Source organism: Salvelinus fontinalis, unplaced genomic scaffold (genome assembly GCF_029448725.1).
Source record: "Salvelinus fontinalis isolate EN_2023a unplaced genomic scaffold, ASM2944872v1 scaffold_0181, whole genome shotgun sequence".
Taxonomy (NCBI): Eukaryota; Metazoa; Chordata; class Actinopteri; order Salmoniformes; family Salmonidae; genus Salvelinus; species Salvelinus fontinalis.
The window spans coordinates 251856-265356 of NW_026600390.1; the positions used below are offsets into that span (position 1 = coordinate 251856).

A 13501-nucleotide genomic window follows, 5' to 3' on the forward strand; every position below is an offset into this window, starting at 1 on the left:
GACTGCAGATGTGTCCTGGGCAATAAATTGCAATGTCCGTACTGTGAGACACCTAAGACCGCACTACCGGGAGACAGGACGGGCAGCTGTAACAAAACCTGCACAGGATCGGTACATCCAAACATCACACCTGCGGGACGGGTACAGGATGGCAACAACAACTGCCCGAGTTACACCAGGAACGCACAACCCCTCCATCAGTGCTCAGACTGTCCACAATAGGCTGAGAGAGGCTGGACTGTGAGCTTGTAGGCCTGTTGTAAGGCAGGTCCTCACCAGACATCACCGGCAACAACGTCACCTATGGGCACAAACCTACCGTCACTGGACCAGACAGGACTGGCAAAAAGTGCTCTTCACTGACGAGTTGCGGTTTTGTCTCACCAGGGGTGATGGTCGGATTTGCGTTTATCCTTGAAGGAATGAGCGTTACACCAAGGCCTGTACTCTGGAGCAGGATCGATTTTGGAGGTGGAGGGTCCGTCATGGTCTGGGGCGGTGTGTCACAGCATCATCGGACTGAGCTTGTTGTCATTGCAGGAAATCAACCCTGTGCGTTACAGGGAAGACATCCTCCTCCCTCATGTGGTACCCTTCCTGGAGGCTCATCCTGACATGACCTTCCAGTATGACAATGGCACCAGCCATACTGCTCGTTCTGTGCGTGTTTTCCTGTTCTGCAATGGCCAGCGAAGAGCTCGGATCTCAGAGCATGTCTGGGACCTGTTGGATTGGAGGGTGAGGGCTAGAGCCCCCCCCCCCCCCCCCCACAGAAATGTCTGGGAACTTGCAGGTGCCTTGGTGAAAGAGTGGGGTAACATTTCACAACAATAATGGGCAAATCTGCTGCAGTCCATGAGTAGGAAATGCACTGCAGTACTTGATGCAGCTGGTGGCCACACCAGATACTGACTGTTACTTTTGATGTTGAACTCCCCCCTTTGTTCAGGGACACATTATTCCACTTCTGTTAGTCACATGTCTGTGGAACTTGTTCAGTTTATGTCTCAGTTGTTGAATCTTATGTTCATACAAATATTTACACATGTTAAGTTTGCTGGAAATAAATGCAGTTGACCGTGAGAGGACGTTTCTTTTTTTGCTGAGTTTATTACTCTGTCATTTTTAATGTCCTGACCCCCCCCGTCTTGACTTTTCCTAAATAAGTCTATCACACACTGTCATTCTTAGAATCTTAATATTAATCAGTTTTAGGAGGGAATGTCTTTTTTAAAGGTTTTCCTCCGTTGCCCCTCCCGACAGTTGAATTGAAGGTGCCGTGGTCTGTTGATAATCACGCTGATAATTTCCACGAAACTGAACCGGTTAAACTATACCGACACTAATTTCACAGATACAACAACAGATGAATGAAATGAAGTAAAAGTATGATGAGGGAGAAAGGATGAGTTGATGAGTGAGGGGAAGAGGATGCGTAATTAGGCCTAGGTCATCACCAGTTGTGAATGAAGAACAGGGCGGGTCATTCTATTCTATTGATCTATTCTAATTAGAATCTCTATATGGTATGTACTCTATCAGTCCACTGAATCCAAGCAGTTTTATCAGTCTACTCTGGTCTACTTGTAATACACAGTGTGAGCGTCCGTAATTTACAATGGCAAGAAGACCAAGACGAATGGGATGTACATGCTGCGTTAGCTCTGCTACGAGATCTGAATGAAAATGACTCGGATGTTGGGGAAGAAATGCATGTCCTGGCATCTCTGCTGATTGTTCTGATCCTCAGCCGTAACGGTACGCACTGAGCAGGTGCCTGCGCCTCCACCAAGTGAAACGCTGAGACAGGAGAGAGGAAATGATAGAACAAGCTGGTGACAATGCTACGGGCCGATTAGCAGCACAAAATGTCATCACTGAGAGAGCAGGCCCTACATCTCAGCAACGCACACTCACCGGCTTTCCTTGTTTGTGACATGGACACGCTCCAACTGATGCCGTTACGTGAAGATGCACACCATGTAAGCACAAGCTGACAATAATTTACTATTTTTGACTGCTGTCAAATCGACATTTCTGTTCATTGTAATACCATTGTTGAATTTGTGCAGATTTTCGCTATTTATCAAGGCCACTTTGTGCTTTATAATGTGGCTACTGATGTTTTCATAATTTGACCGTTGGTGTTGTTGACTGTGCATCTTGGTAGTTGGGGTATTTTAATTTTGCCCTTGTAAAGATGATATGTTAGGGTGTTCCAGCACTAGGGTTGCAAAGGGTCGGAAACCTTCCGGTAAATTTCTGGAATTTTTCCGAACATTTTCCATGGGAAGTTCAGCCCGGGAATTTGGGGAATTTTGCTTAAATTCATCAAAAGAGTTAGCTTAAAACAGTGAACAAGGCAATTCGAAGTCTTGTGGCATATTTTGGTTAAACTATCCCCAATTCAATGTAATTGAAACCCTCTCCATGCACAGTGCACTCTTCCATCACATGTACAGCTGTTTCTCAAGATCTTGCACACTAATGAGATGCTATTGAGCCCACACTACTACACTGTCTGAGCCAAGGACTACAGGCTTTCTGGTAAGCCACGGGCACTATCTGATGTGTGGAGACATTTCACTGCAGCTAATGTAGAAGGAAAAGCTGTGTACATTTGCAAGTACTGTGCCAAATCATATGTGAAGAATGCAACAAAGATGCAGAATCATCTGGCCAAGTGCATAAAGTTCCTTCTGCCCTCACAACAAGCTGACAAAAGTCCCTCTACTTCTATTCGAGGTGAAAATGATGAATCCGACACCTTATCGATAGCAACAGCTCATGGTCCTCCTGGAATCTGATGTTTTTTTGACTCAATGGAGGAACGTAGTCAGAGAAATGTTGATGAATGTCTTGCTCGAGCTGTGAATGCAACTGGTTCACCTCTGATGTTCACAGGCAATGACCTTGGACAACAGAAGGTATTTGCACTGGTGATAGACAATGCTATGAACATGAAGGCTGCTTGGTCTAAAGCGGAGGAGTCCTTCATCCATTGGTTGTGCTGCTCATGCATTGAATCTGCTCCTCAAGGACATCATGGCACTGAAAACAATGGATGCATTCTGCAAGAGAGCCAAGGAAATGGTTAGGTATGTGAATGGTCATCAAGTTATAGCAGCAATCTACCTCACCAAGCAAAGTGAGAAGAATAAGAGCATCACATTGAAGCTGCCCAGCAACACCCGTTGGGGTGGTGTTGTCATCATGTTGGACAGTCTCCTGGAGGGGAAGGCTTCTCTTCAAGAAATGGCCATATCACAGTCTGCCGATATGGACAGCCCCATCAAGAGGATCTTCCTCGATAATGTATTTTGGGAGAGAGTGGTAAGCAGCCTGAAACCTATTGCAGTAGCCATTGCACTGATTGAGGGAGACAATGCCATCCTGTCTGATGTTCAGACTCTGCTTGCAGATGTAAGAGAATAAATCCGTACTGCCCTGCCCACTTCAATGTTGCTCCAAGCAGAGGAAACTGCAGTTCTGAAATGCATCAAAAAGCGTGAAGACTTCTGCCTGAAGCCCATATACGCTGCAGCATACATGTTGGACGCCCCCATCCTGTCTGGTGCGGAGATCAACAAGCCCTATGGAGTTGTCACTACTGTGTCTCGACGAGGGCAAGGTTCTTGGCAGTCTGTCGAAGTACACTTCCAAGCAAGGGCTTTATGTCTACTTATGATAAGGTAAAAGGTTTATGTTTCTGTCTCCATATGATATGGTAAATATATACAATGCAAAAAACATCTAAATTTGAATGATATTAATTAGCATATATTCACGTTAATTCCCACGGAAAGTTTCCACCTCCTGAATATTCCCCAAAATGTGCAACCCTGTCCAGCACACATGCTTTCTGTTTAATAGTTGTAACACAGCCTCCAAAAATACAGTTGATTGAAAACTTGATTCATAATTGTTTTGTTTTATTATTAACATGTTTTACAGTAACATAAACTAATGAAAATGCTATTGTTTTCATGTTACCTGTGACCATCATAAACATAATTAAATGAACATTTTTGTAATCGCCTATATGAAATGTATTAATTACAGTGTTAGAATGTTGCAGTCAGAATGACTACTCACTAGCTTGAAGAGGGTTCCTTGGAGGCCCAGCGGTTCCAGTGTTAAGTGAAGTGTGTTAAGTGAAGAATGTATGTACTATCACAGACGTCACATTTGTCCCACAATGGCACTTCAAAGTTCCAACTAGAGATGAGGAACTTCAGAAAGCAGAACTTTCCCTTCAAATAAAAACACACCTTATGGAACAGCGGAGACTGTGAAGCAACACAAACATAGGCACAGACACATGCATGCATATAGACACACACACACACACAATAACATAAAAAAATATAGATTTAACCTTTATTTAACTAGGCAAGTCAGTTAAGAGCAAATTATTATTTACAATGACGGCCTACCGGGGAACAGTGGGTTAACTGCCTTGGGGCAGAATGACAGATTTTTACCTTGTCAGCTCGGGGATTCGATCCAGCAACCTTTCGGTTCCTGGCCCAGCACTCCAACCGCTAGGCTACCTGCCGCACTATGTACACATTTTGTACTGTAGATATGTGGTAGTGGTGAAGGGGCCTGAGAGGCCTGAAATCTGTGAATGTATTGTTTTCAAATTGTATAAACTGCATTAATTTTGCTGGACCTTAGGAAGAGTAGCTGCTGGCAGCAGCTAATGGGGATCCATAATAAATACAAATAATTGTTGTACCATGACCCTGTTGGCTAGGCTCCCTCTCCTTGTTTGGCTAGTAATTGGTGCGTGTTGTTAAGGCAGAGTTTTATATTCCCACTGTTGCTTGATAATATAGTGATAGCATTAACCTTCTCCCAGCATCTGTCTCTCCTCTGCCTGACATTTGGACTTCTTTCTCTATTTTAGATCACTCTTAATGATTGAGGTCATATCTGTTTTGTTCGCTTACTCCTCTCTCTCTCCATTTACATTTTAGTCATTTAGCTTACGCTCTTATCCAGAGCGACTACATTTTTCATACTGTTCCCCTGTGGGAATCGAACCCACAACCCTGGCATGGCAAACGCCATGTTCTACCAACTTAGCCTCTCGCTCACTCACTCTCACACCTCCTTCTATACATTTTTGCTCCCTCCCCCAAAAATGGGAAAATAAACCTAATTTTCCACCACCATGCTAGAGTGGTTACTGCTACTTCCTGATGTTGTGCTCGTGCTCAGCCAGGGGTAAACAACAGCCTGCTGCAGTGTGCATCTTCCGGAATATATCTGAAAACGGTTGTGGATAATCTAGTTTTATTAAGGCAGAAGACAGTACGCATATCCCCCCCCCAAAAAAAATCCAGCAGCACGCTATTAAAACTACTTAAGGAGGAAACGGATGCCTTTGCAGCCTGAATGGAGGATGTTTTATGTACGAACCGGTCCCAGAGGGATATCAGTGTTTTACCGGCTGGGTACATTACGCCTAGACGAAAGTGAAGATGTATCACCCACTGGCAGCTGTCTAGGCCTCTTCTCTCCTTTCTTTTCAATACTACTACCCTTTTATCAGAGGTGAGATGCATTCACACCATTAACTTAGTAGCCTTATCAACATGTAGATGACTTAACACATGGCTGGTTGTGTGATTGAATGTGTTGCACTTATGGAGTGTGTCCCTCCCTTCTGTCACCATAGAAATGGAATCCACTCATCACAGAATGTTGACTTTGAATGGGTGTGTCCATTCTAGTAACTATAATTCTTTGCCTACACATAATCTCTAGAGCAGCTCACCATTAGGATGACGCAGCACAGGTCCTATATTCCCTCAGGCTCCAGCACTGGAGATCATTTCACACCTGATACATTTCCTCATGTTGTCTGCCTGCCTCTGGGGAGGAGTGTGTTTTTCCCCTCTAGTTAATTGTCATTTCTGTAAACAACAAAATAAATTAGTTAAGATGTCCTCTTCCTGCTAACGCAGTCCATTAATAGTATTTTCTGCCATAAATGATGTTCTCCACAACCTGATCTTGCGTTTGATTCTTTAGCGGAAAACAAAGCTATAATAATAATTAGAATTCACATTTGCTTTTTCTGTCTCCATAGTGAGAGAAGCAGATTAGCTTTATTACAGGTCACACCAGGCGTCCTCATTGGCCAGGTGTGAGAAGGGCTCAACTCCTATAGAAAGGTGGTACTACTTCACTGAGTGACTGAAATGTATCTGGAGCCACCCTCCATCCTCTGGTTATACCAGCCTCTTCTACCCCCCCCCCCCCCCCCCTCCTAGGAGTCGGGTTGGGGGGCTTGGAGGGGGCTAACCCATCAATGATTCATCCCCAGCATTCAACAACATTATTCCCACATTAAAATTGCATGGTGCCGTTAAACCTCTTTGTTCAGAGGTGTTTGATTCGGGCCCTGGGCACACCTCAGCACCGTTACACAAGACTGCCACAATCCATATCTGAGACTTTGAGATTTTAAGGGGGAGGGGTGTAGGAGAGGAGGAGGAGGGGTCTTTTGAGTAGATCTGAGGTACAGTATTTTGGAATTCAACAGTTTGTTGATCCAGATCCTATTTGATAGAGGTGTGTGTGTGTGGACATTGTTTTTCCAGTGAGCTCTGACCAAGCTGGCAGCATTCATAGTTACACATGAGACACAACATAACACATAATAATGAATGGAAGGTAAATCGGTGCCAAGTCCAGAAGTGTGTTTAAACCTGCTCATTAAAGATCTGTCAGCGTATTTTGGTAGTTGGAGAAGCAAGAGGCAGTAGAGAACGGGTTGGAACGTCTACAAAATTAGAGCGTGTTAATTGACCTTACCACATAGTGGTGACCTTAGTACAAGTTGACCTAACAGGATCACTGTTTGCCTGGCCTTAACCTCAACACCTACTGTATGTACATGCCCTCAACCTTGAGACTGACTGAACATCCCAGTCAATTGTTTTTTTAAGGACTCGTTAAGGACTCGTCATAACATTTGTGACACAGCAGTTTATTTTTCCTACATTTCACTCTGTGTCACCAAAAGTGAAGCACTTTCAAGTGCTACTTGTTCAAGGTCACTTTCAACGTGATGAAAGCAGAGTGTTGTGTTTTGGGTGCCGCTCTGGAGTGGCTGGGGAGAGGAGCACATGCAGTCTTCTCCAAAGTGATGATACCCCTCAAAAACCTTCTTTTACACACCCTCGCCCTATTTTCAAGTCTCAAACCACTGAGCCATCTAAAAACACCCAGCCCCAAACAGCCAATCTCCCAGTTCTTTAACCAAAGATTATAGTCTCTATCTCCACATGTGGAGGGGGGAAAGCATCCACCTATTCCCAGGAAGATGATTCCTTCCCCCTGGTAGGTACACACACACACACGCACACACACTTTCTCTCTTGCCAGTCTTCCACAGCGAATGAGAAATGTGTCCAATATCCCTAGACGGGCAATAATGATCAGAAAGCAATAGAGGTGAGGTAGGTGGATAGATAGCACCTTGCCCTCCGATAGCCGTTTTGCTTGGGTTTGCACTTGTTAAGGGTGTGTATGGGTTTTAAAGGTTCTGCTTTGCTGTTGTTTATCAGCAAGGCACTCCCATTACTTCTCATTGTTGCGGTGTTGACTTTTCGTCTATTGTCTGAGTTGCTCTGTTGTTGGCCAGGGCTAATGGCCCTCCTTTAGCTGCCTTCAACCCGATCTCCTCTGACTCCCTGGGCTCCTTCAGTGTCTTTAAAGGTCTGTAGGACCTGGTGGAGGGAAGGAGCCATTAAAGATGATCTCAGAGCACACACACACCTGACATTAACACGCGGGCAGGCAGGCATGTAAACACACACAGAAGATCCGCAAGCTCACTCACTATTACACTGGAGAGATGGATAACAGAATGGTTTTGTCTTTTGAAAAGGAATGTTATTCTGCTGTGTGTGTGTGAGCCCATGACGGATGGAGAGTGCTGACATGTGCAGCTCAGTGGACTGCGAGACTGGACATGGCTAGACTCTCTCTCCTTCCCCCTCTTCTTCCTCAAAAAAATTGCACGTCACCTCCTCTCTGACATCAGAGGTAGCAGACCAAACATCAGCTGTATATTGGACCATTTCACCCAGGGCCAGTCAACCTATAGAAAGTCTTTGTGGTGGATGATGGAATGTTTGATTCGTCTATTAGTTTAATGGTGGGTTGTTGTGGGCTGGTGGTCATAGGAATGTTATTTTAACTTTGTTTGATCACTATCGGACAACCCATCTATCTGTGATTTCTAGCCTTCCTGTTACTGTTTCAGCCATAGAATAATTTAAGTTATATTTTAGAGTGTAGGTCAACGTTGTTGATTTGATTCATTTCCTCATTCAGTATTGTAGGCAAATTACACCCAAATTTCTCCTCAGTGGTTCAGTGTGTCTTTACTTCCATTCCAGTGCCTTCGGAAAGTATTCAGACCCCTTGACTTGTTCCACAATTTTTTTTTTTACCCCTTTTCTCCCCAATTTTTGTGGTATCCAATCGCTAGTAATTACTATCTTGTCTCATCGCTACAACTCCCGTACGGGCTCGGGAAAGACGAAGGTCGAAAGCCATGCGTCCCCGGAAGCACAACCCATCCAAGCCGCACTGCTTCTTAACACAGCGCGCCTCCAACCCGGAAGCCAGCCGCACCAATGTGTCGGAGGAAACACCGGATATCCCTACCGGCCAAACCCTCCCTAACCCGGACGACGCTAGGCCAATTGTGCGTCGCCCCACGGACCTCCCGCCACAGGAGTCGCAGGAGCGCGATGAGACAAGGATATCCCTACCGGCCGAACCCTCCCTAACCCGGACGACGCTAGGCCAATTTTGCGTCGCCCCACGGACCTCCCGGTCGCGGCCGGCTGCGACAGAGCCTGGGCGCAAACCCAGAGACTCTGGTGGCACAGCTAGCGCTGCGATGCAGTGCCCTAGACCAATGCGCCACCCGGGAGGCCCCCGACTTGTTCCACATTTTGTTACGTTACAGCCTTATTCTAAAATTGATGAGAGAAATTATGTAACCAATCTACATACAATACCCTACAATGACAAAGTGAAAACAGTCTTAAAAAATGTTTGCAAATGTATTGAAACACCTTATTTACATAAGTATTCAGACCCTTTGCTATGAGACTTAAAATTGAGCTCAAGTGCATCCTTGATGTTTCTACAACTTGATTGGAGTCCACCTGTGGTAAATTAACTTGATTTGACATGATTTGGAAAGGCACACACCTGTCTATATAAGGTCCCACAGTTGATAGTGCATGTCAGAGCAAAAACCAATCCATGAGGTCAAAGGAATTGTCCGTAGAGCTACGAGACAGGATTGTGTCAAGGCACAGATCTGGTGCAGGGTACCAAAACATTTCTGCATTATTGAAGGTCGCCAAGAACACAGTGGCCTCAATCATTCTTAAACGGAAGAAGTTTGTAACAACCTAGACTTGTCCTAGAGCTGGCCGCCCGGCCAAACTGAGCAATCAGGGGATAAGGGCCTTGGAGGAGACCAACAACCCAATGGTCACTCTGACAGAGCTCTAGAGTTCCTCTGTGGAGATGGCAGAACCTTCCAGAAAGACAACCATCTCTGCAGCACTCCATCAATTGGGCCTTTATGGTAGAGTTGCCAGACGTAAAGCCACTCCTCAGTAAAAGTCACATGACAGCCCGCTCCAGAGCGCTCAAGACCTTAGACTTGGGCAAAGGTTCACCTTCCAACCGGACAATGACCTTAAGCACACAGCCAATACAACTCAGGAGTGGCTTCAGGACAAGTCTCTGAATATTCTTGACTGTTCCAGCCAAAGACCGGACTTGAACACAATCGAACATCTCTGGAGCGACCTGAAAATAGCTGTGCAGCAACGCACCCCATCCAGCCTGACAGAGCTTGAGAGGATCTGTAGAGAAACTCCCCAAATACAGGTTTGTAGCGTCATACCCAAGAAGACTCGATGCTGTAATTGCTTCCAAAGGTGCTTCAACAAAGTACTGAGTAAAGGGTCTGAATACTTGTGTAAATAGTTTATTTTTGAATACATTTGTATAAATGTCCCCCCAAAAGGTTTTACTTTGTCATTATGGGGTATTGTGTGTAGATTGATGAGGGGGAAACATCTATGTAATCAATTTTAGAATAAGGCTGTTACATAACAAATTGTGGGAAAAGTCAAGTGGTATGAATACTTTATGAATGCACTGTATATTAGGCTGGTGTGTTTGATTCTAAACAGAGGAACAGTTTGGATCTCACTGTTCAGGGATCTTCCTTTACTTCACCAATCACACCAGCGCAGTGTAGCGATGAACGTGTTGCTAGGCAACTATACGAATCTAATGCCTAGTGACGCTTCAAAAAGTTGCATCGTTCGAACTGCCTGGTGGGAAGTGTGCAAGTTTACCAGCTCAAAATAACACTGCACTCTTACTATGTAATTATGTCTGGAGGGGTTTTCGCAGGAAAGTGTCATGTCTAAATGAATCTCCAAACTTAGGGCTTTGAGGCATTTCAAAGCAAAGCCAGACTTGGTTTATCTGTTTTAACTAGAAAAATCAACTGTGTCATAGCTTTCAAATTTCAAATGATCATCTTCCTTTGTCATTTTCAACTGTAAAGTCTTCAATGTTGCCCTCTTTCTGCCAGCTGGCGAACCACAAGACCAGCCTGTGGATTTAAAGGGGAATAACAGCAAAATGTGTCTGTTCCTAAACCCCTCTGACTCGTTGGACTGTCTGTCAAAGTGCTCACCTCTTTCACTCAGGGAGAGTGAGGTAAAGCTACGTCACATGGTTATACAGCCCCCTCCCACTCACTGCAGCGCTAGATAGAACTTTGTGGAATAACGCATATCTACAAAATAAATTACGTTCTGTCACAGCGGAAATACTAAATTCGGGAAGTCCAATCGATTATTTGATATGCCATATATGGTACATTTTATGTTATGAAGTTGCCCTTTTTTCTGATATCTCTGCCAAGCAAGGAGGACAGGAGACAACCTAATCCCGCCTCCCACTTTTACCTTGAAACCCTTTTGGACAGTTCACCTGCCTATCAACACTGTCCATCTCCCTTCTCTGACTGTAGGCTACATCCCTCGTTGCATGGTGTGATCAGATCATTACGGCAAAGTACAGCTACTAAAATGAGAGGGAAAGACTAGTGAGTGTTCACCATAACGTCCAAGTCATAGGATGACATGTATGGACTTAAAGGCTCATTTATGGAACTAATGTTTAATTTAGATTTGTAACTTTCCTATAGTAGCCAGTACACACATCCTTGTAAATTAATTTCCGTTACTAGATAGCCTAGGTACTGACGCATGCATCTATCGAAATGCGATTTATGCTCACTGTCCGAGTTTTCATTGAGCTAGATCAAATATGCAATTATTACATTGTATTATTAGCCTACATTAGTACGTTTTCTTTTTAAATCGGTAGAATAGTGACAATCATTTGAAAGATGATGCATCGGCTTTCATTTGCAAGCCAATGCCAAATTGCCTTCCTCCAGTCAGCAAGATAATGTAGACAAATGTTATAAAATAAAGCCTATGTTTGCATCAAATACCCTACTCCTTGAATGTCACGTATTGATTATGTATAGCATACTTGATGACTGATGACCGGTGCAATCAACAGCTGCAGTGTTGCTCATTGTTTGGGTTGTGCAAAATTGTCATCTGTAATGGTCGTTAGGATTTACATATGAAAACATGTACATTACTGTCAATGGGTACAGTAGGTGAAAAACATAGTTATGGCGTCCGGGTGGCCACTACAGAGGACATTTCTTGATAAGCTCTTATTTAATGTGATAAAAATGTTTATAGGCCTGACAACTCATTTAACTATTCCTGAGATATTCACTTACAAGAAACAATGTGACTATCAAACTCACCAAAATTATAATTAATAATTACACACACTACTTTTCAGATTTCATAAACTTGAGCTGTGTATGTTTGTGTACATCATGTGTGTCTGTGTGCGTGTCTGCTTGTGTGTCCTTTGTCCGTCTAGTATTGTAAATGTTAACTCTCTGTCTCTGTCAGGCTGGAGGAGGAGAAGGTCCATGCTGCATCCTTTGCTGAGGCTGAGGCCCAGGCCAGTGTGAAGGATGAGGTGGGTCGTATCCTGGAGCTGGAGAGAGCCACGACCCATAATACCCTGACGCAGGCTGTCATGAGGGAGAAGGTCAGCGCTGAGGACGAGAGGCTACGCACCCAGCTTTATGTAAGTCCCTAACCCCCTCCAACCGTTTCTCACCCCCCCCCCCCCCCCCTTCGTCAATTGGTTTTGTTCAAGTCTGAGCCCAGCACTAACACTGCCTTTCACAATCATCAAGACCAGCTGTTGATTAGGTGAATTAAGTGTTTTAGTGCTGGGCTGGAACAAGTGCCTGTACACCCACTAGCTAGGGGTTGATGACTAATGGCCTGATGGCAGCTCATTTCCCTCTGTAACCAGGGTGATGATCACTGTGCTCCTCATAGGTGGGACCATTCCCATAACCAAAACAGAGGACTATATAGTATTATCTTAGTATCTGTAAAACATCTTGTTCTGCTGGGCTTTCTAATGCTATACCGTACTCCACTGAAACATGACCAGTCGGCTACATTTGAAGATTTCAAGTTTTACCACTTTCTAGCTTAGGATCTGCAGATAATGTTTACATTTTGTCTGTGCCCTTCATATAACTTCTGTTGAAACTACTTAGCAAATGGCTTCCAGTGCTGTTAATACTCTTCTGAGGACAGGAAGAGGTACAGGAGGTTAGAATTAAATGGCTGCACTGTTATTAGTGCAGTTCAGCAGGAACCAGTCATGTGTTTTTGTATTCTTGCTTGAATGCATAGAAATTACACTTCTTTCATATTAAATATTGCTCCCTTCCATCGTTGGTTAAACACACTCGCGCGCGCGCGCGCGCGCGCGCGCGCGCGCACACACACACACACACACACACACACACACAGCCATATGTGGTAATTGACAGGTCACGACTGGAGCGGTGACACATGTCGGGTGTGTGAGCATAGCCGTGAACTGCAGTCTATAGAGCCGTCTGACCTGTATGATCCCTTACACATACACACACACACACACACACAAGCAATAAAAGCATTTGCATTACACACTAATACAAATGTGTAACAGGACAAATATAAGCACCCACCAAATTATTGATTATTCTTACACACACACACGAATGAACATACACACACGCGCTAGCCCCTCAGAGACCTGAGAAATGAGGGGTTTCACTTCTACCATATCATTGTGATGATTACCACTATATGATTAGGTTAAACTGAAATTGATCTTCCTACAGGGCCCTCTTGTATTTCACTGTCCCCTTATTTCCCTTATGATGTTGTGTCTGAGAAAGCCACCCTCATTTTAGAGAGTTATGGCTTTTATTTGCTGTAAATAGCCCTTGTAAACATATAGCAAGACCAGCGTCATCCCTGCATTG

General features: G+C 44.3%; 1 protein-coding gene across 3 annotated transcripts in view; it reads left to right on the top strand.

Annotated features, from left to right (window-relative positions):
- The window catches only part of LOC129844148 (MICOS complex subunit MIC19-like), a gene marked incomplete at its 3' end in the record, with an annotated part of 78789 nt that overhangs the window by 22128 nt on the left and 43160 nt on the right, over positions 1-13501 (top strand). For all 3 annotated transcript variants that reach the window (XM_055912554.1, XM_055912557.1, XM_055912555.1), the window contains 1 exon segment: positions 12075-12255. In XM_055912554.1, the coding sequence (XP_055768529.1) occupies positions 12075-12255 (181 nt within the window).